Here is a 23264-nt window from a genome sequence, read left to right on the forward strand (position 1 = left end):
TTCAGATGTTCATTTTCCTTTATATTAACGAGAAGAAGAGGTTTCCACGCCTTACGTTCCATTCCTCAGTGGTGAAATAATGTAATGTCTCTATTTGTTCCCTGGACTTCCTACATACAGTAATGTTATTCGGGATTTACAACTTTGGAACCTGCAGCCTATAGTAAAGTCTCATTTCTTAGCTTTTGAAAAATGCATCATTTTCTAATTTTTCTCGTATAGTAAGACGTTCCTGTGACTTTGTCGTAAGTTTTCACTTTCTTATTAGTTGTCTCTGAGACTCAGCTCTTATTTCTTAGATCAAAAGTTCTGATGCGACCCGGGCATGTGCTGTGTAAGAAGTGATGTAGATGGTAAAATTCCCCTAGTGACACAAATGTCCCGTTGCTGTTGGAATTTTACTTCACGAAAAATTAATCATAAGGTTTTTTTTACTAGTTTCTCAGGAATGTATCTGGATTTACTCCCCTGTATTTCTTTCTTATAAAATGATTGTCAGCATATTTTATAACTGTGACGGTGTTTGTTTATTTAGAAAGGGAAGGTTTTTGCTTCTCTGCTTTGTTCTAAGGTATGGGTTACCCCCTTGAATTCTGTGTAAGAGGAGGAATATATGAGTAACAGAATACATTTTTTGATGTCACTTAAGTCCTTATTCATAATATTTTTCATTACAGCTTTTCATGGTTGATTGTAATGAATAATCCTTACAGTTTTACTGTCACTGAACTTATGCCAAAATAGACAATGCCTGTTTTTCATGGATACACAGTTTAAATTCTACCTGTATTGAAGGTTTTCTTTTCAATAATTCGTATATTGCATTATGTGGCATTTTTTCAGTTTAATTTTGCTTGTTCTCATTTTTGAATTCCTTAATAACAGGCTTCTTTTTGTATGGGACTTTCCTCAATGTTAGTTAATTGTGGCCTTTTTTTTTTTCTTTACCGATGTATTTTGTGATATGATGACAGTTTTCAGCCCTGTACACTTTTGAACAATGTGTGACTCAAATGTGAATCAGGTTTGTGCCCTTTGCCAGGAACATTATGTATGTGTCTATGAAATATCACCCCTACAGAGTTTGTAACTCGTCTTGTGTATTTCTGGTGGTGGTGAATGTTCTAGCATATCTAGGTGAGTTGTTATAATACTCGCAATAATTCCAACATCTGTTGTTGAATTTATATTCTCTTGGCATGAGAAGCTTTTTTGGTGAATCAAAAGCAATTTAAAAAATTTTCTATGTCAGTATATTGTGTAGGTCCTATATTTTATCTTACTTGTGGTGTTGTACGCATGATATGGTTTGACACCATTGTCATTCACTTTTCTGTTTTCTGTCTGTATTTTCATTCTGGTTGCCTTAGAGATTCCTTAAAACATCTTAAGGGTATAAGAAACTATTTTCAACTGCTGTCGTCAATTTTATAGGCAACTTTTCTCCTTCATCCTCTCCATCCCTGAACCTGCTGGATGTTACCACTATCACAAGTTCTATCTTTTATGTGGTGTAGTTTATTATGCAGATTTCTGCATTTTATGCTTTTGTTTAAGACAATTCTGTAGCAGAAATACAAGTGATTGTGCTACCTCATTACAGCACTGCAGGTTTCTAGAATTGTGTACGTACAGACATGAGCAGGAGTTTTATGTTGTCCTGTGGTTTCAGCTACCCTTTAGAATCCTTGGTTTTCAACCCAAAAGACGTCCTATCACATTTCTTGTAGGACAGGTTTACTAGTAAATTGAAGGGTTTTTTACTAGGCATTGTTTTTATTTCTACCTTCGTGGAAAACAGGTAGATTATGCCAGGTAGATGACTCTTGGTGCAGACTGTTGAATCTTTCTGTACTCGAATACACGATCCCATTCCCTTCTTCCTATAGGGTCTGCTGAGAACTGCAGTAATCATCTTACAGGGGCTCTTCTGCAGAAGAGGAGTTGCTCTTGTCAGGCTTTTTCAAAATTCTCTTTTCATTTGTGATTTTTTTTAAGGTTTTTTTTCTTTATATATCGGAGAGAGAGCGAGCGAGAGAGAGTGCAACCGACACACAAGCAGGGGGAGTGGTGAGCAGGGAGCACTATGTGGGGCTTGATCCCAGGCTCCTGGGATTATGACATGAGCCGAACGGGACACTGAACCGACTGAGCCACCCGGGTGCCCTCACCTCTGATTGTTGATAGGTTATTTATAATGAGTCACTGTGTTCATGTCTTGACATTGATCCTACTGTGAATTCCTGAGATTGTTGAATTGGTCTTACCTTTGCACATATGTGTGAAGTAGAAGCCTTTAGTTCTTCCTGTCAACTCTCTTCTCCGTTTCACCATCCTTTCCTTATGGGGTCCCCTTAATGTACATATCGGTCCACTTAGGTGTCTCCTGAGTCCCCAGTCCGTGTCCTTTCCCCCATTTTTCCTTGGTCGTCTTAGTAGACAGTTTAAAACAAGGGGTTTTTAGCTTGTCTGATTCTTTCTTCTGCTTGATAAAGTCTGTGGGTGACCCATTGGTGTGTTTTTAAGTTCAGTGATTGTATTCTTCAGCTCCCAATTCCTGGGTGGTTGGTTTATATACTTTGTCTCTTTGGGTTACATTTTGGTCGTGCCCAGTTTGCTGGTACCATCTAGTTCCCTATCTGTTGTCTCCTCCTGTCTCCATGCACAGCTTTATGATGCTTACACCTTTGTCATGCAATGCAGAGTTCTTCATATTTGAGGGTCCCTTTGTGATATTTAATTTGTTCTTGTGGTTGGAACACATTTTTCTATATCTTTTGTAGCCTTGTGATCTTTTGTTGACATTTCAGGATTAAAAAAGAAAAAGAGCCTCTGGGCCCAGGTTTCTGGACTTGCTCTGCAGAAAAGCACACAGATCATAGTAATTATGGTGCGTGTCACACATATTCTGGGTATTTGTCGTGTCAAGATTCTTGTAATTTCCCAGGTTAAGAAAGCGCAGTTACTTTACAGCCCGTGATAGCTTCCTCTGTTTCCCTTCAGCTCTATTATCTGTCTGTGTCTGAACAAATAGTCCATTTTGTCTGAGAAGCTACCACAGTGCTTCCAGAGGGCGTGCTCCTTCCCTCTTTTTTCCATGTCGTGCATGACAGAAGTGCTGTCCGTTCCTCAGGCAGCTGCAGAGAGGTCAGATCACTGAACACACAGGTCAGTCCGTTGTAGGAGTTTTCTCACAGTGTGGCCATGGAGTGTCAGGGAGGGTGAGCAGCTGCCGTGGGCAAGTGTCAAAGCCTTCCCTTGTCTCTTTGACATGGCTCTTCTTCATTGGTACTTGCTGGGTGTGTTGGGTTCTCCCAGCTGGCTTCTGGAGCACTCTAAAAGGTAAATTGGTCCATTTTTGTCTCCATTGAAGAGCAAAGGCCAAGTGCTTCCAGTTGCTCATTTGCTGATGCCCTAGGGTAGGTATTAATGGGCCATGTTAGCACTTTAATGTATATGCATGTGAGCATAGTGAGTGGGGTAACTTATTTTGTATCTCTTAGTTGTTTGTTTCCGTAATACTCTAGGCCTGTTAGCAAAGACAGGCAAAGAAGATTGTGATATGGAAGGTATAAAAGCTGTGGCCCTGAGCCCTGAGTATCTCTAGTTACAACTGACTGGGAATCTTGGGGGAAGGGAAGGACAGGACGGGTGTTATGTCAGATCAAACCAAACTTGGGACAGTTACCCATAATGAAACCCCTCCTACTGGAAGAGGTCAAGGGCAAAAACATTCTGGGGGGTCATTGGGGGAGAATCGCCCCTTAGTCAGTTATAATTGCAGAAAAATGTCTTTGAACCCAAGGACCCAAACCAATTTTTATAGGTTCCTATTCTCTAAAAGTGCATTTGTAAATTCTAGAAACCCCCACTAGTCCATGCTGAAAATAATCACTGAAACCATTTTAAATGTAATTTTGGATCAATCATGCACAGGAACATCTCTGAAAGTGAGACATCGAAAGAGGAAGATAAGAATTCTAAATGGGATTGATTTGAGAAGTCCTTGTCGGAAGATTCATTATTCTTCAACCAACACATGATCTATGCTTTTCCAATGTCTCTGATTTTTTTTTAAAGATTTTATTTTTATTTATTCGAAAGAGATAGAGACAGCCAGTGAGAGAGGGAACACAAGCAGGGGGAGTGGGAGAGGAAGAAGCAGGCTCATAGCCGAGGAGCCTGATGTGGGGCTCGATCCCATAACGCCGGATTACGCCCTGAGCCGAAGGCAGACGCCTAACCGCTGTGCCACCCACGCGCCCTCCAATGTCTCTGATTTTTATAAACATGGGGGTTTCTTTATGGACTCATCACTGGTCAATAGTTATGTAGAATACATAATGTGGAGCATTTTTTTTTTATGTGTTGTGCACTGGGAGTCCTCTGTAAAGGCCCTTCTAGCTTCCAGAATTACTGAGGTGTTTAGAATGGAGACAGAACGTATTAATAAAATGAGTCTCTAAAAAGCATGAATCAAGGGTCCAAGTGTAATAAGCCTCAGGGAACTCAGTTTCCAGAGAACTAGTGTATCGTAGTAACTTAGTAATGCATGGTGGACTGTCTTCGATGCAAGCTCGAGTCTTCGCGTACACACTGCCATGGTACCCTCACTGGGGAGAAGACAACTAAATGTGGTAAGTCTGGCAGATATCTGGACTCATCTTCACAACTCGGTCAACAGCAGAGATTTCATATTGGAAAGAAATCTTGCGAATGTAAACAATGTGGCAAAGCCTTTGATTATCACTCAAAACCTATCCCTCACTGGGGAGAAGACAACTAAATGTGGTAAGTCTGGCAGATATCTGGACTCATCTTCACAACTCGGTCAACAGCAGAGATTTCATATTGGAAGGAAATCTAATGAATGTAAACAATGTGGCAAAGCCTTTGATTATCACTCAAAACCTATCAACATAAGGTAGTACATAGTGGTGAGAAGGCTGAGGAATGTAAAAATAGAAAAAAATGTGGCAAAGCTTTTAAGTAGAAGTACAATTTTCTAACCATGAGAGAGTGCAGGATGACAGAAACCCTACAAATGTCGAAAATGTGGCAAAGCCATTATTTCATACTCAGAACTCTTCAACATGAGATAATACTCCTGTGGAGATGCTGTACACATGTCAAGAAGGTTGGCCATGTTTTCCCATGAACACATTCTTCCTCAGCTTCAGTGAAAGCCTACTGGATAGAAATGCCTGAAATGTGATGATTGATGACAATCCTATATTTTTAACATATACTTCAAAAAAATGTCTTCGTGAAGGATAAAAATATTACAGATATGAGCAGTTGCAAACTGTGTAATGGAATGCAAATTCTATAATATCAGGCATTCACAGCAGGAAGCAGTAAGCCCATCTCATTTTGCAGACATGATCTCCATTAGGATATTTATTACGGAGAAAAATCCAAGGTTCAAACACTTAAATCAGTTACATTTTAGCTTTGGACGATGCAGACGTTAGGGGTGTCAACTCTTCCACAATTGACAATCTGGTTTTCACTTTTGGGTCCCTAAAAGTAAAACCGTACCTACTTTCCATGGAAATAGCCTGTTGTTGAGAGGAAGCCTTACCTAAAACATAAACAGTTAATGTCCCACTCTTAGTATGTTGTCTGTATTTGTATAAGTGTTTTTATAATAATGTAAGCTTCAGAAGAGTCAGTATTAAGGAAATCATAATGAACAGAAAATATTTTCACAGTACTGCATAGTACGTATCCACACACACACACACAAAAAAAGTATATAAGTGGACCCAGGTCGTTCAACCCCATGTTCTTCATTTGTCAGCTGCATTTGTTAATATGCCTAAAGGATCGAGGGAGGATGGATGTCTGGGAAGGGATAATAGTGTCTCTCTTTTTCTTTTGACCCTATTTGAGAAATTTTACTCTTAGGGAAGATACTATTCGACTCTTAAATGATGTCATGCTGTTCCTTTATTACTTGTATGCCTGCAAAGTGATGTGATCCTTGCTGTCTCAGAGACACGAAGGGGCTTCTTTAAATCCACACTTCTGCTGAGAAATATATTAAAGAATGTCTTCTGTTTTTCTAATAACACCCTTAATTCTCTCACAGTTCTGCTGAGAAATGTATCAAAGAATGTCTTCACTTTGTAGTGACAGGTTTTCTCTTGTTTAAGATTTTGTTTTTAAGTAATCTCTGTAATTAACAGGGGGATTAACCTTAAAAGTAAAGCTCAGGTGTCACACAGAGTACCGACTAGCCATCCAGCTGCTCTGTGAATGGTGATTCCCTTACTCCCATAGCGGAATGCCTTCCCAGGGCTTGGCAGTAGCGATAATGTAATTGTCATAGAGTGTAGCTGGAATCTTGGCAAACTGATGGCTGTCTTTACCATGATCTCTCTCCCTTTACTTCCCTGGGCTTAGGTTAAGTTCTACAGATTTTACTGCCAAACATGAGTATGGTCAACCCATTGGTCATTGTCTCCTAAGGAGTCCCACCAAGAGTGACGGCTTTTGGGTGACGAGATTTCTGTCATGATTTTGGGTGTCGACTTCTTTGGTATCTTTACAGAGTGACCAGGGGTGTGTCCATTGTAGTGCAGTGTGGGTCTTGGGTGTCTTCTAGACCATTAAGATTAGCCCTATGTACGCTGCTTGGAAGGAGGTCAAGTCAAAGCTTCCAAGTCCACGAGTTTCTCATTTTCCTCTGTATGTCAGTGCCGAATGAGCAGCAGAACATCCTGAAGGAAAACCTATTATGGATACTGCTGTGAATGTCAGAAGAAAATTACACATTTGGTGTATCCAGCATTGTTTTTATTCCTTGAAATTACATTGTGAGCTCCTGATCTACACCTGTGATTTATTGATTTCCATCTTGTAGAGGCACAAGCAGTAGGTCAAGTCTATTCATGAGACAACATTTCCTCCGGATCTTCACCTCAGTTCAGAGCAACCCAACGTTAACATATTTCTTCAGGATGTAATCCTGGTTGGTTATGTTTTTGATACTTTTGGTATCTGTTTCTTGGCATACAATTATGTAATGTTGCCTCATAATTATTTTTATTTCTATTGTTTCAGTGATACTGCATCTGCTTTCAAGGCTTTTGATTTTAGTTGTTCTTCCTTTTCACTTTTACTTGATTTACTTAAAGGTCTATTGATTTTTATTTTTGTTTTATTCGTAAAACCATATCTGCCTATTGATATTTCCTTATTTTTGGTGAATTGTATTTTGTTCATTTCCATTTTATGTGTAAATTTCCTTTCTTCCACTGGCCCAGATGGCTCGGTCAGTTAAGTCTTTGACTTCTGCTTGGGTCATGATCTCAGGGTCATGGGATTGAATCCCGTATTGACTCCCTGCTCTGATGAGAATGTGCTTGCCCTCTCCTTTGGGTATCCTCCCTCTCATGCTCTCCCTCTGTCTCTCTCTCTCTCAAATAAGTGTTTTAAAAAATTCATCCTTCCTCTGCTTGTGGCCTCAGAATGGTTTTTCTGATTCTTTGAGGGAGAGGAGAGGATTTGTGTTATATCATGACAGTACTACAGAATCATCTGTTTAGCAATGTGGTCAGTATGTTGTGTGCACGTTTATGTGTCCATGGAGAAATGAAGTCCTGATGATTCCTTGTCAGCTGTCTTGCTGACACTCTCTGATTGATTTTATGGTTGTATATTAGACGTCATCAGTGTATTCATCTGAAGGTAGCAGCATGGAATGACTTGACTTTTCTGTTATTCAATCTTTCAGCGGTATCTTCCCATGGCAGCCTGAGCTTCCAGCCAGAGCCGTGCAAAGAAGCTTCATTTCAAAACGTGTCAGTGGGTCGTTATCAACATAGCGTCCTTGAGAATTTACACTTAACAATAGACTGCGATCATGATTGTAACAGATATGTCCAAATTGAGAGTACTGCCCATAACAAGACTCTTACTGCCCAAGATGGTGAGGGATATGAAACATTTTGTAAACCCTTCCTTTTGAAGTCCACTCTTTCTGCAATGCAGGGTGTGTGTGTAAGCAAAAGCTCCAGTCAACTCTTCAAGTGTACATATGCATGGAAAGAGTATGTGGAAAATCTGGAAAGTTACCTAGTCCATGCTGAAAATAATGATTTGAACAGTGTTGAAGAGAGGACTGGATTGGCCTTTCAGTCAAATATTTCTGAACGTCAGACATTTCAAAATGAAGAAACGACTGCTAAGTGGGTACCACTTGAGAAGTCCTTCACTGAGGACGCAACCCTAGAAAATTATTGGAGCATTTTCAATGGAGACAGAGTTGCTCAAGGCAGTGAGTGTGAGAAAATGTTTGATCAAGGCTCAAATGTTAATAAAGATATGAGGACTCATTTTCAAGAGAACCAATTTGAACGTATTAAGTGTGCGGAATTCATTGATGCAAGATCCAACCTTATACATCACACTATGCATATAAGAGAGAATTCTTATAAAGGTAACGATTGTGAAAGAGAGTTTAACCAGTCCTCCAGCGTGAGAGATCATCAGAGAATTCATGTGGGAAAGAAACCATACGGATATGATAAGCCTTTGAACGTGTCTAGTGATAAGCCTTTGAACGTGTCTAGTGAGTCATCGAGAATACATTTACATAAGTCAATCTGTAGTGGAGAGAAACCTTACAAATGTAAAGAATGTGTCAAAGCTTTTAAGCAGAAACCAAAACTTACTAAACATCACAGAATTCATACTGGAGAGAAACCTTACAAATGTAAAGAATGTGGCAAGGACTTTAAAAATAAAGGAAACCTTAAAAGCCATGAGAGAATTCATACTGGAGAGAAACCTTACAAGTGTAATGAATGCAACAAGGCCTTTTCCCACAAAACAAACCTCACTGCACATCACAGAATTCATACTGGAGAGAAACCTTACAAATGTAAAGAATGTGGCAAAGCCTTTCGACGCAAATCATGCGTTAACGTCCATGAGAGGATTCATACTGGAGAGACACCTTACAAATGTACAGAATGTGGCAAAACCTTTAAACAGCTCTCACACCTTACTCACCATATAAATACTCATTCTCGAGAGAAATTGTATAAATGTGAAGAATGTGGCAAGGCCTTTTTCCACAAAGCAAATGTCAGTACACATCACAGAGTTCATACTGGTGAGAGACCTTACAAATGTAAAGAATGTGGCAAAGCCTTTCGGCACAAATCACACGTGAACATACATGAGAGAATTCATACTGGAGAAACACCTTACAAATGTACAGAATGTGGCAAAACCTTTAAACAGCTCTCACACCTTACTCACCATATAAATACTCATTCTCAAGAGAAAGCGTATAAATGTAAAGAATGTGGCAAGGACTTTAAAAATAAAGGAAACCTTAAAAGCCATGAGAGGATTCATACTGGAGAGACACCTTACAAATGTACAGAATGTGGCAAAACCTTTAAACAGCTCTCACACCTTACTAACCATATAAATACTCATTCTCGAGAGAAATTGTATAAATGTGAAGAATGTGGCAAGGCCTTTTTCCACAAAGCAAACGTCAGTACACATCACAGAGTTCATACTGGTGAGAGACCTTACAAATGTACAGAATGTGGCAAAACCTTTAAACAGCTCCCACACCTTAGTGTGCATATAAATACTCATTCTCAAGAGAAAGCGTATAAATGTAAAGAATGTGGCAAGGACTTTAAAAATAAAGGAAACCTTAAAAGCCATGAGAGAATTCATACTGGAGAGACACCTTACAAATGTAATGAATGCAACAAGGCCTTTTCCCATAAAACAAAACTCACTAGACATCACAGAATTCATACCAGAGAGAAACCTTACAAATGTACAGAATGTGGCAAGGCCTTTAAGCAGAAATCATGCCTTACCGAACATTACAGAATTCATAGTGGGGCTCGTCTTACAAATTTGAAGACTGTGAGAGAATTTGGAAGGACTGTTGAGCCCTAACTCCACGTCAGCATCATAGAGTTCATACTGAGGAAAAATACTACAAATGAAAGAATGTGACAGACCTCTAGCTGGAAGTCATAACTTGCTGAATCTCATCACTAATCATACAGGAGCTAAACTGTAATACGTCAAGAAAGCAGCAAAGCCTTTTAGTGGAATTCAATCCTTATTTGGTATCAAAAATGTAGTCTTGGTTCAAGATGTACAACGATAATGAATGAGGAAAGATGTTGTTTTATTTTAGAAATCATCATCAGAGTTCAGAGAAGAAAAGTAACTTCAAAGATAGAACTATGTAGAAACATAGAAACGTATTTAATGAACATCAAATGTCCAATGTATGTCACAGAATTCACAGTAGAAAGCAGTACGTGAGTTACTCACTTCAGATATCACCTCAGAAGGAATAATACAAGGTTAGTCGGTTAGATAATGTGTATGCTATTCTGCTTCAAACGATGGAAGGGAGGGATATTTGTATGGGTGTAATTTCAGTGTGCGTGCATTTCCATTGACCCTATATGAGATTTGTGACTTGGGAATATCAATGTGTTTCTACTCTCTCAACTCTTCAGAAAATTCAGTTATTCCTGGTGGATGTGTGAAAGTACGTAGGTGATTGTTGGGTCAAGGATAAGAGATGCCCTTCTTGCTTAGGTGGGATCCATGCATATCTCTCTTGCATGGAAGATGAAGGACAATAGAACATACAGTATATGAAAGAAATCTAAATGGATATTCTATTTGTGCTTCTGACATTGAATAGGTCATCATGAAGTGGGTGTTCAAAACGTCATTCTCCGTTTATTAGAACTAAAACAGTTTGTGACTATTACAAATTAAATCAGTTACTAATTGGTCTTTAGGGAAAAGAGATGGCAGTCCAGTCAACTGTGATTCATGTTCATAATAGTAATCGTGGGAAAGTATGAATTGATGTGGAAATGAAGAAATCGTCATAGATATCAGAGAAGTGCTATCTCTTCCATGAAATGAGATACGGTTGTACAGCCACTTTTTTAAAGAGTTGCTGGAGTTGTGAAAGTGTTTTAGTATGCAAAATGAAGCTGGTAAGAAGTTAAAATAGACTCCTAGAAGATGTCTTCTTTAAGCCTCATGGTACTCAGAAAATGAAAAATGTAATAGTAGATACAGAATGGGGAGGGAGAAAATGATCTAAGTATACCGTTTCAGAAAATCATCAAATCACAAAGATAGCCAATGAATAAGAAGGGGTCAAATAATTCTACACAGCCAGAAAACAAAAGAATGACAGCAGTAACTTCATACTTGTGTTGTTCCTTCCTTTACCTATAAAGGGACTAAGTTCTGTAAGCCAAAGATACAGATTGCCTGAATGGAAAGAAATACAAGACCCAAAGGTATAGAGTCATGAAGAGACTCGCTTCATTTTTTAAAAACTATTATTATTTTTTTTAATTGAGAAAGAGAACAGAGAAAACAAGAGGGAGCCTGAGAGGGGCCAGGGTCAGAGGGAGCAGACTCCCTGATGAGCTTGGAGCCCGATATTGGACTCCATCTGGGGACTCCTGGATCATGACCTGAGCCGAAGGCAGACACTTAATCGACTGAGGCACCCAGGCGCCCTCACTTCAGCTGTAAGAACACAGTCAGACTGAAAGTGCAGGTGTGGAGAAAGATATCCTATGCAAATGGAATCCAAAAGAAAGCAGGATAGCCACGCTTCCATCAGTCAACGTAAACTTTAACCAGAGAGAGTAGTAAAACATGGCAAAGTTCATTGTAAAATACGGGGCTGACTTTGTACTGTGTGTTTTTAATTATATGGTGTTTGGCAGAATGTCAAAAGGGATTTTTGCTCATTTTGGTTTTGGAAGTACAGGATGAGGAGGATGATGTCACTCGGTGGTACTTACCATGTTCAATATAACACCTATTTCCATAAATCTTGGTGGTGACAGTCCACATACCTCAAAACAACTCGTTACTTTCAGAACCACTTCTCTGTCTTTCTAGGGTTTGGAAAAAACAGCAGTGGACAGCAACTTGAGAGAGACCTATTGCTTTCAGATTCTGACGTGTCTGGAAAAACAGGTGCAGTGAAAATCTTGGCAATTGACTGTACCAAGTAGCCCGTAGTATCTCAGACATAACTCATCCAGGCTCTTAAATGTGTCCCATGGTATTCAGTTGTCTACCGTCTTGCTATGAAACATTGCATAGTGATGCAGTGGGGGCAGGTGAAGCCACAGGGATTAACAGAGTGCACAGAGTGTGGGGCTTGGGGGATAGCCACAGGGGAAGAGGACAGAACTTGTGTTAGTTTTCTAGGGTTCCTGGAACAAATTAGCACAACTGGGGGGCTAAACAAGCCCCCAAATTCTGGTTCTCACTTCTGGAAGTTCTTAGGTGGCTGAGGTCACGCTGTTGGCAGAGCCACACTTTATCTGTGCAATGGAGTCTTTCCTCTTTCTGACATCTGGGCACTGTCAGCTCTCCTTGATCTTCCTGGGCTGGTAGATGGATCTCTGTCTCTGGCTTCATCATCACACAGTGTTGTGTGTGTGTCTAAATTCCCTCGTCTCAGTAGGACTGCAGTCATTGAATTCGGGTTTACCTGAATCCAGTATGACCTCATTTTAGCTTGCTACATCTGCAAAGATCCTATTGCCCCAGGAGGTTACAGTTACAGGTACTGAGGATGAAGAGGTGAGCATGTTTATCTGAGGCATTCTGTGTAACCCACAACAGGGCTGGAAGGCAGTAGGGAGTTAACTGTCACTGAGGGATTAAAGTGCACTACAGGTTTGAAGGTTGGGGGTGGGTGTATGCAGGGATATTAAGGCGATGAGGCATATGTGTGTTGAAAGAATGAAAGGGTGGAGGAAAAATGGAGAGGAAGGGGATAATGGGTGGTGAATTACTTGGCAAAAGGGAGATCAAATGCACTGGTGGGTAAAAGGCAGCCAAAGCTTATTGCCTAGTAATGGCGAAAGAACATAGGGGTGGGGGCCCTTGGGTGTCTCAGTCAGAAAGCATTTGCCTTCGGCTCATGGCGTGATCCCAGCGTCTGGGATCGACCCCCCACATCAGGCTCCTCGCTTCTTCCTCTCCCATTCCCCTGCTTGTGTTCCCTCTCTCGCTGGCTGTCTCTATCTCCGTCCAATAAATAAATAAAATCTTAAAAAAAAAAAAAAAAGAACATCGGGGTGTAAGGGGGATAGTTGCTTGTGAATGGAGGCCCGGGGGTGCCCAGTGCTGTGAGCAGAGATGAATGGTGGGGAAAAAAGTTGATGCCAGGGGAACATAATGGACACAGGGTTTAATGTGGGTGGAGGGGATGTTCACAGCTGGGAGACGGGTGGGCATCAATAGGCTTAAGGGCCCATGGGAAAAAGGGAGCATAGGGTTGAGCATAATGGGTGTGGGGCCATGAGGAAACTAAGGTGTCCTGGTAAATGATGGCTGAGATACTGAGGGCAGTCGATATAAAAGATACAATAAATGGGCAGAAGTTATTAGAAAGATGGGGTGGAGGGTAAATAAATGACCACAGAGGAGGAGGAAAGAATGGAAGATTCAAGGACAATGAAATTTTGGACTAAGGGCTCTAGAATTAGGTGAAGAGGGGTTTACTGGTGTAAAAGTCTAAAATGCACAATATGAATGTGGAAGAGCGTGAGGCAGCCTAGAGGGGTCATTGCAGGCAGAGTGCTAGGGTTCATGGACATCGGCAGGTGTGGAGATTCAGGTCACCATGTGGCGCAGAGGCAGAGGGCGAGGACAGGTAGAGCTCTGGGTGATGGAGTTCCAGGAGGTCACTCATTCATTCATTCTCACTAATTCCCTGATTTGCATTTGATTCACAATTCACTGCTGTTTGTAATTTCAGTTCATGAGGCAATAACCACACTTACATAAAATACTCAGTAAGCTTTTCGATGGAATACACAGGTAAAAGTGTGAGTCAACAATGAGAGTTGATGTTTTCTATCTCTGGGGATACTGTGGACAATGTGTGACCATGGAGAGGGTAAGTATCAACAGGGAGAAGCAGATGGATGCCATCAACAGTCTCAGGAGTCTTGAGGTAGATTCCCTGTTAGAGGCTACACAGATGGTTCCATCCCTCATGAAATCTTGATTTTGACCTTGTTGGACCCTAAACAGAAAACTCAGCCAAGCCCACTGTAATTCAGACATATAAAGAATAGAGTGTTCTTTTTTTGCCTCCTAAATTTGTGAAAATTGGTTACGGTAGTGAGAGAAAACATCTACACATAGGCATAACTTGAACTGTAAAATAAAAATGAGAGAATACAAACTTTGAAAATATTTAAATAAAATAAAAATCTCCCTTAGTTGTCCCCAGTAGTGATCGCTTGATCTTTAGACCTAACAGCTGGTCAGTTTGAGGTGTACCCTCCTCCTCCTGCAATTTCAGAGTAGATGTGAAATTCCATTTGGAATTGTCTAACACACAGGCACTAAAATACCTTGGTGTTGCTTCAGTGTTCGTAAATATTGTCAGATACTTCCTCTCCATTGAATTGTTTTCCTGAACCAACGCTATATGATGGCAGTGATATCCTGTTATTATAAATGGATTTACTGCATTCCCAAAACATCATTTCCTGAGTAATTGACAATACAACACCTTTGGAGAAACATCCCTTGTTTATGCACATGCCTAGTTAAATGCATCTGTCTCCGGCTAGGACCCACATCATGAAATGCCGATCTTTATACACAGGTGACTTATCTGCGTGATTCTGGGACATGAGATGGTTGCACCGTCATGATTTTTTTTTTTTTTTTTTGAATGTTTATTTGAGAAGGAGCAGGATTAGGTGGGAGGGTCAGAACGGGAGGGAGAAGCAGATTTTCTGCTGAGCTTGGAGCCAGAAGTGGGTCTTGAATCCAGGACCACAGCATCCTGACCTGAGCCTAAGACAGCTCTACCAAGTGAGTCACCCCAAGACCCTCTGACCGTGCATTCTAACAGTGAGGGGACAATTGTTGACCTAGCCTTGCAAATCAAACACCAAAACAAAACAGACAAATGTAATATTCTACCAAATATGTTTCCACTGTTAAATTACAGGGAAGCCATTAGACTCCCGTGACTCTACTGTCTCTGTAGCGTCTGCAAGCAGCCCACATGTTCAGTCAATGCACTGGAATGGAGGAAAAGGAATTCAACCAATCCAGTCAACTAGGCCTTCCAGAAAAAGGCAACTGATTCAGGCGCTGCCCATCAGATACTGGCCTTGCTTTCCTTCCGTGGTGTGTCTGTGAAGACCTCACTGCAACCTCCCACACATCGAGCATGCCTAACCATGTGAAGAAACAATTCGCTGGTCAAAGTAAGTCTTGAAAATTTGAAGGTACATCCGTTCAAGTGTTACCACCACACAGAACCACGTTTCTTCTTGAGTACTTTCTCCTGTGGCCTTAACATTGCGCCCACAGTGTAAGAGGGTGGAAGACTCAACGTTACAGTTTTCCCTGTCTGGCTCCGCCCACTTTTGCACATGCGCACAGCACACCAGTGCGACTCTCTGCCAAGCGACCCCAGCCTTCACCCCTGGTGATGACCGCTCACCGCGCATGGGCCGGAGGTTTACCATCGAGTGCTGCCCATGCGCATGAAGGACTTGTGACGCACACAGCCCCTTTCAGGGCCGAAGTCCGCCATCTTGTGCACCTCCATTCACCACCTCAGGCCTCCGGAGGACCGCCTCCAGTGGCTTCTCAACCAAAACCAGACATCTGAGTTCCCAGTTCAGACAAGGTGGGGCCAGAGGCTGTGGACAGACCAGTCCTCCCACTGAGCGATATTTTTATCGCACCCAGAGTTTTGGATGGCGTCTCCGGTTTCTGCCTTTCCTGGTACCCAAACTTCGCACATGCGCAGGAGGAGAACGCAGGTGAGCCCTTCACGGTCCTGAGTCAGGCGCCTGTTCCAGTGCAGAGGACCTCGGACTGCTAGGGATCAGGGACTAGGCATCCACCATCACGCTGTGGAATAGGAACTCGTAAGGCAGCCATTAGTCCCACCTCTGCAGCAGACCTTCTGAGGTCCCTGGGTTCCTCTTCCAGAATTGGGGCCCTAACATTGTGGAAACAGCTCAGCTACTCCAGAATTCTCAGTGGGAATAGTCCCTCTGGTAAAAGCGGCTGCCAGAGCCTCAGACAGATTTGTCAGTTTAGATTCTGTGGAAAATGACCTCAGACCACAGAACTGCCTTCCACGGTCCACTGCCAATCCCTGATCCTCCCTCCGCAGAACAGTCTAGAGAACAGAGCTCCTTCTCTGGGTGGCCCGAGTTGGCATTCCCACTATCCTGAGGCTGACACTCAGATCAAGGAGAATAAAATACTTAGAACTTCATTTTCAGTTTTGCCTTTCTAGTTAAAACAGCGCTTCCAAGAGAACGCAGAGCACCCCACCTTCCATTCTTGGGATATGCCCTATAGTCCACACATGAAAATTCACCAAATACATACATGCAGATGATGGATGCATCAGATTTCCCTCAGAGTCTCTCACCCACTCTTCTCACTCCCAGTCTGCTCTCTCTGTATGAGCCATCACATCCAACATTACTTTCAAGGTGACTGATGATGAAGAAAGAAGGGAATTCTACTCCCACGGTGGCTCGTCCAGCACAGATCCTCCTGGAAAAATATGAACATAAGGTACCCAATTCCCAGGGCTTCCAAGAGATTAGCTTGTATCATGTATGTCAGATTCCCAGCACGGTGTCCTGGGCCCAGGGCCGCCTCCTATACCTGGTGCATGTAGTAGGTGCTTAATACATAGTCCGTTGATGCATGAGCACATACCATTTCTCCCAAACAGCCGTACACAGACACCACTGCCTCATCTAGTCCCTAACTGGCCTTCCAGGATCAGCAGAAAGTATCTTCATTGGAACTGTCAGTAGTGTTCACTGCGCATGGCAGTATGTGTGGTGACGCATGATGGTTGAGTCTGAGGGACTCTGTGTGCTCTGCGTTCTCTAGCTCAGTGCTAATGGAAATGCAGTCTGTGGACAGGGACCTCGACGGTTGTTAGAATATAAATTAGGGTTGCCTGGGTGGCTCAATTGCTAAACTGTTTGCCTCTGGCACGGGTCATGATCTCAGGGTCCTGGGATAAGCCCCTGTCTGAGTCCACACTCCCTGGGGAGTCTACTCCTCCCCCTTCTGCTGCCAATACCCCCACTCCTGCTCTCTCTGTCTGTGTCTCAGATAAATAAAATGCTTTACAACATAAAAACGCAAATTCATGGGTCTCATCCAGACTTAGGGATTCATGATATCTGAGTATAGAGACCCAGAATCTGTTTTTAGTGGAAATCCCAGGTGATTTGTATATACATGAAATGTTCACAAACACTGTTTAGAAAAGTCACCCTCAGGTAGGGCTTCCCATTGAAATCCCCTGTGTAGATTTTAGATCTACCATCTCCAGGGTCCCATCCCCAAGGATTCTGGCACTTTTAGCATCAGTTAGGTATTGATGAAGGGGCCCAACTTACTCTACCATGAGTCCAGTGCAAACAGTGAAGCTCCCAGGTACCGTTCTGAGAATGGGTCCGAGAGTGGTCAGTGGGTAAGTCTCGATGGGTAGGGCTGGTCTGCATAAGATTTGATAGGGGAGGGTCAGTCTCCCCCACATTCCTGATGTTGTACCAGACTGTTCTGTCTCCACGATATAAGTGCACTCAAAAATCAAAAAGGAATAAATCACATGGGGGCTTACACTGAGAAGCTCCCTGTGTGTACAGATTTTTCACATGCCTCCACTAGCAGTGGAACAGCAATCAGTTCACATAGACCCTCAGTGGCCATGGGGAGGCCTTTTGATTTCACCGTGACTGCCCTGGAAGACACTAGAACAGAAGGTCAGTCCTTGAGGATGTAGGAGCATGTGAAGAATGAGACAGGAGCTGTCCCTCGGTGACCACCAGAGAATTAAAGATGGGCTTTCAGAACCATTCCATTCAAGCAGAGCTTCCCAAACCCCATTTTAAGCTTCAGTTTTGTCCTTTGATCTTCAGCCTCCGTCTGTGTCGTCTGCTTCTGTCATCTGCCCTTACTTGGGTGTGTGGCTACTGTCTCCTTTCTCTTCATGTGCCCAGGGCTCTGTCCTGTTCCGAAAAAGATGACAGGATGCACACTAGAGATGGCAAGATCTGTTGATAAGAAAAGCAACATGACTGTTGCTGGAGATTCTTTAATTTCAAATCCAGTACCATGCTCGGTAGATAGTACAGTACAGAAGTTTATAGAATATTATTTCTCTAGATGCTATTATTCTTTTAAGATTTTATTTTTGTCAGAGATCACAAACGGGGAGTGCCAAACAAAGCAGGCAGGGGGAGAAGCAGACTCCCTTCTGGGCAAGGAGCCTGACTTGGGACTCGATCCCAGGACCCTTACATCATGACCTGAGTCTGAAGACAGATGCTTTAGCAGACTGAACCACTGAGGCATCTGTAGATGCTGTTTCTGGATGGATGCTTTAGAATAGTTATGAAGCTTTTCCAATATTCAGCTCCTTAACTCTACTTGCCAGTACTAGTGAATCAGAAATTAGGATAAGATATCTGATTTTAAGATGGGAGCAACAATACCTTACCCTGTTCAGTTTCCAGAATTATCACCAAAGGGAAGGTTATAAATACCCTTAGGGAAGGGGAAAGGTAAAGTCAGGATGAAACATGAATACTTCCTTCCTTACTGCAACAAACGCCTGATTATTTCCTTGAAATGATGTCATTTGTCTTTTGTCCTCAGTTACCCTGTAGAATTTTAAGACCCTGAACATACAGTCATTATATGATCCTTGCTTGCTTTTGCTAAAACTTAAAAAGTAATAAAGGAGAGAATATCTGTAACACAGTACAGAACAAATGGAAACTTGCCAGTCCAGGACTAATTTAGAACCTTTTTTTGCAAAGGCCAGGATATCCAGGAAACATTGGTGACAGCCTTTGTTTTCTGGGGGCATCTGGCAGAGAGACCCTGAGCCAAGGGAAGGAAGTTAACATCAGGTGTCATGAGACACATTGATACCAGTGTCCTGAAGCACATGGAAGGACTCATCACTGCTGCCTTATTGTTTAGGGGGGGAAAAAAAGCAATCCTGGAAAACAGGATTCTGTGTGAAAGGCTCATGAAGCACAGGATTTCATGATAAAAACAGCAATGAAGTCACTAAAATGTATAGTCCTTTACTCCCACGTATGAGATTTTGGATTTTGAACATTGTGACCACCAGCCCTGAAGAGATGAAAGGAAGAGTCAACACAGAATGTGATCGGTCGCATCTGTCCTGGGAAGTAGGAGACCCCAGAGGCAGACCAGACCTGCACACAGCCTCAGAAGGGGTTGGATCTGGTTTGGGCTGGGGGGGAGCTGGTTGTGGGCTCTGATCTCCCTGCCTCTGGGGTACTTTCAGCTCTGTCATTCCCGAGCCCTTCCAAAGAAGATCAACACAGAGTTCATAGTATTTTCATGAGTGTAGTTTCTTTCCATTCTATTTCCTAAAGGAAAGAAAAAGCCAAATTCTTTCTCAGAATTTTCTGGGACAATTGTATTAGAAAGCTTTTCTTAAGAAGAATGTGAACTGAATGCTATGACTACTGCTACTAAAAACTCTTTGGTCCATGGATGACCCATCAGGGGTGACACCAGAGCTCACACCACAACACAGACAGGGAACTGGCCCAACTGATGCAAAGTCCCCCGTCTACCCCTGTTCTTCCTCCCACTAACTCCACAATCCTGAATTCAGCCATGTACCCAGAGGCTCTAAGAATTCCTGGATGATTCGGATCATGACTCTTCATCTGTTTGTCTAATGACCAGTTGCCATGGGAACAAGCAGTGTCTATCTGTTCGCATCTCTAGCCTTGCTCAGTGTTCTTTACACAGTCAGAGGAACACAGGGGGACTCCCACCTGGCTACCCCGAAGGCGATTGCTTCTACGGAGGGAGGAGAGTGCCCTGGATGACTAATGCCTCTTTCTCTAAGATGGAAGGAGATTCAGATTCTTGTGCTAGTGTAAACCCAGACTACACAGGACAGCCGTGAAGGTTAAAGGAGTCCCTGGTCCTGGAGAGTGTGCCCAAGTGAGATTGACCAGATGCCCCCATAGGGATTCAGTTACCAGGAAGGTGAGACTTAGGCTGGGCCATCAGGTAGAGCATGGATCTTTCCTAATGGAGCCTTATCCTCAGATGCAGGATATGTGTGTGCTGTTTCCTGTCCCTGAGCAAGGCCCCATGAAGTAAGATGCCTCTACTCCTGTGAGTACAGGTTACAGCTAGCTGTGCTTGTGGTCATGACTGTAGGTGTTTCAGTGGGTCTTAGCCTTGCACTGTGAATGGTCTTCTTCCCTCCTGAGTTTGCAGTAACACAGGACCTAGTGTGGCAAGTTTAATCACTATTTCTTTTTTTTTTTTTTTAATTTATTTGAGAGAGAGAAACAGGCAGCGAGAGAGGGAACACAAGCAGAGGGAGTAGGAGAGGAAGAAGCAGGCTCCCAGCGGAAGAGCCTGACATGGGGCTCCATCCCAGAACTCCGGAATATCGCCCTGAGCCCAAGGCAGACGCTTAATGACTGAGCCACCCAGGCGCCCGTAATCACTATTTCTGTTGCCACTTAGAGACTCTGCAGTGACTGTGACGGGCACAAGCTTCTTTAAGACCAACAGACTTGTTAACCATGTTTGTGAAGCCGTGTTCACAACCCACACCAAGTACATGTTTGGCCAATGTAATATCTGATACTGAAATACACATTCAAATGTATTTTGAACATCTCTTCATTCCTTCAGGAGACAATCTTACACTGCTGTTTAGATTCTGACCTTATCTCCTGGGACTAATTTGCAACAAAATCATATGGATAATCATATAGTATTATAGTAGGATGCATCGTATGTCTATGGTTTATTATTTACTGCTGACATAGATTCTCTGTCTTACAGTTTTACCTACAATTGAGTGGCTTGTCATTGTACATAACCCTCTGTGAGGCATGAATATGTACACGGTTGACATGCAGAAAAACAGTTCAGTTTTCTCATGAGATGAGAAAGGTTTGGAATTCCTCCAGGATACACGGAAGAGCCTGAATGCACAGTGATTGTCACTCAAGAGAAAAAAGGGGCTGGCATTTGGGAAGCACGCATGAAGGCCGAGTTGTTCACTTCCCTCACACAGTCTAATGGAAAGAGAACAATCCCAGTGATGGCAGAGAGGGTCTAAAAAGTCCCAAAGGTGCTCCCAAGGAGAAGAGTGCTTGGGGTCATAGCTGTGATCTCAGAGAGGATTTAGGGGAGATATTGTGTCCAGGAGAGGGTTGGCCCCTCGGCCTTCGCACCCACAGAGTAACAACCATAATGAGCCCTAAACTCAGAAGTTCTGTGGCACGTCTGAATTCTGTACAGAGTAAGTCTGTGTGATCCTCACCGCGTATATCAGAATAGGATCTGAAGCCTATAATGTTTGTGAAGTATTAGTGGTTCTTCTTGTCTCGTACCTACGTAGGGACTGTGATATTTACCAGCTCAGGTAGAATCTGGCACAGGATGCTGGAGGGGCCGATGCAATGTGGGATAGGAGCTTCATGCTTCGCCCACCTGGAGTCCTAGGACTGTCGGTAATGGCCTAGAAGCCACTCATGGGGCCAAGGTTGCCAGTGGAAACACCTCTGGACTCTCAGTGAAGCTTGAAAAGTCTCTATCCAGACCATGGAGAAAATGTTTCAAGCCGACAGCTGCCTAGGCATCTGGGATTCCGCTTAGAAACTATGACCTACGGGTGGCCACATTGGAATGACCGAAATAAAGCTCTCAAACTCATGCAGGTTCCTTTGCATAAAGGGAAAAAAAATGATGACATAACATTTAGAATCCTGCAAGTTTCCACTGAAAATCCGGACCATATTACTATTGTAAAAGTGGTGCAGGCTTAGTCCATTCCGCTGTGACTCTCTGGTATTTATTTGGATTTCTTTTGTCATTACCTAGATTGCCACTTCGTTTTACACATTTCACGATTTTATGGTGTATGAACTGCACTCCGGCGGCTCCTTGTAGACATGAAGGAGGTGCTGAGCAGGGTATGATGGTGCCCAGGGCGAGCTCGTGCAGGAGAGTTCAGCCGCAAGGCCTTCTAAGGAACAAATGCGTCATCTGTAGATATACGAAAGGAGGATGTGATTCATCAGTGACCCAGGCTAAAGGTGCTTGCTACATATGAAGCCGACTAAGTTGGCTGGAAGGGCATTGGCAGGACTTCAAAGGACTTTGACAAGGTGCTCTAGGTGTATTCTGTTACTGCAACTGCAAGGGTCTCATTGTTTTGTGAGGCTGATGATACAGCATCAGTAAGTGAGATGGGGGAACTCTATCCGGAAGAGCACGAATGACTCAGAATAACTCTGGACCACACAGACTTGCCTGCCTGGTTGGCAAACTATTGTTGGACACACATTTGCTCTCCTTTCTCCTGTGCATATGCTTGCCCCTTTCTGAAATGCTAAATCCCCAACCCCTTCTCTTAAGAAGGGGCCTGTAGGCATCAGTCACCTGTCTTTGAGCCTCATGTCTCTGAGGCTCCCGTAGGTAAGAAAGCACTTTCTTTTTCCCTTGTGAATCTGTCTTATGTCCACTTACATATTAAATTGGCCAAGGAATTGAGAATGGAGGAAGAAAAAACGTGTTCCTCTTCTTCACATTCTGCTGTCAAAACCTGACATCCGTGTTTCGGAGCCAAAATAGAACGTGAAGACGGAGCTGGGGATCAAGAGGAACAACAGGTTAATTACTTCACCAGCAAGAGAGGCTGCAGCAGGTCAGGGCCTTCAAAACTGCAAGCCCCCCAGAGGCAGGGGGTGGGGTATTTGTCGTGAAATCCCTACAGGATCTAGCCGGTTCCACCCGGAATTATGTCTGTGCAGCCAGCTGTGTCCATCACCTTTTCAGGGTGGGACCCGGTGCTGGAAAGGAAAGGCTAAGAAGGGAAGAGAGGAAGGTTGGAGAAGAGAGGGAAAAGGATCCCTAGTTTAATATCAAGGCTTGCTGATGCTTTAATGTGGCCATTTTGATTTTGTTTAGCTTTATGTGTTTACGTGGTTTCAGTTCAGTCAACAGGACAGCTGTAGGAAGACCGCTTCATTTTTTGCAGAGAGAAACGACCCCGTATTTTCTAGAATGGGAAAGATAAAGAAAAAGGTTCACACCAAATTTCAGGGAGCATGTTGAGGAATTAGAATGCTCATGTATTGCTGATGGGAGTGAACATCGTACATTCCCTT

The 23264-nt window shown here is 42.8% G+C and overlaps 1 protein-coding gene across 13 annotated transcripts in view; it reads left to right on the forward strand.

Moving 5' to 3' along the window:
• Window positions 1–21807, forward strand: part of LOC113249186 (zinc finger protein 420-like) — a 237286-nt gene extending 215479 nt beyond the window's left edge. For 12 of the 13 annotated variants that reach the window (XM_057313978.1, XM_057313979.1, XM_057313977.1 and 9 more), the window contains one exon: window positions 7742–21807. In XM_057313978.1, the coding sequence (XP_057169961.1) occupies window positions 7742–9939 (2198 nt within the window). In that variant the 3' untranslated portion in view covers window positions 9940–21807. The remainder of the gene's footprint in view (window positions 1–7741) is intronic. The other variant, XR_008960058.1, reaches the window with a different exon arrangement.
• Window positions 21808–23264: the final 1457 nt, after the last annotated feature.

This window comes from Ursus arctos, unplaced genomic scaffold, assembly GCF_023065955.2.
Source record: "Ursus arctos isolate Adak ecotype North America unplaced genomic scaffold, UrsArc2.0 scaffold_19, whole genome shotgun sequence".
Classification (NCBI taxonomy): domain Eukaryota; kingdom Metazoa; phylum Chordata; class Mammalia; order Carnivora; family Ursidae; genus Ursus; species Ursus arctos.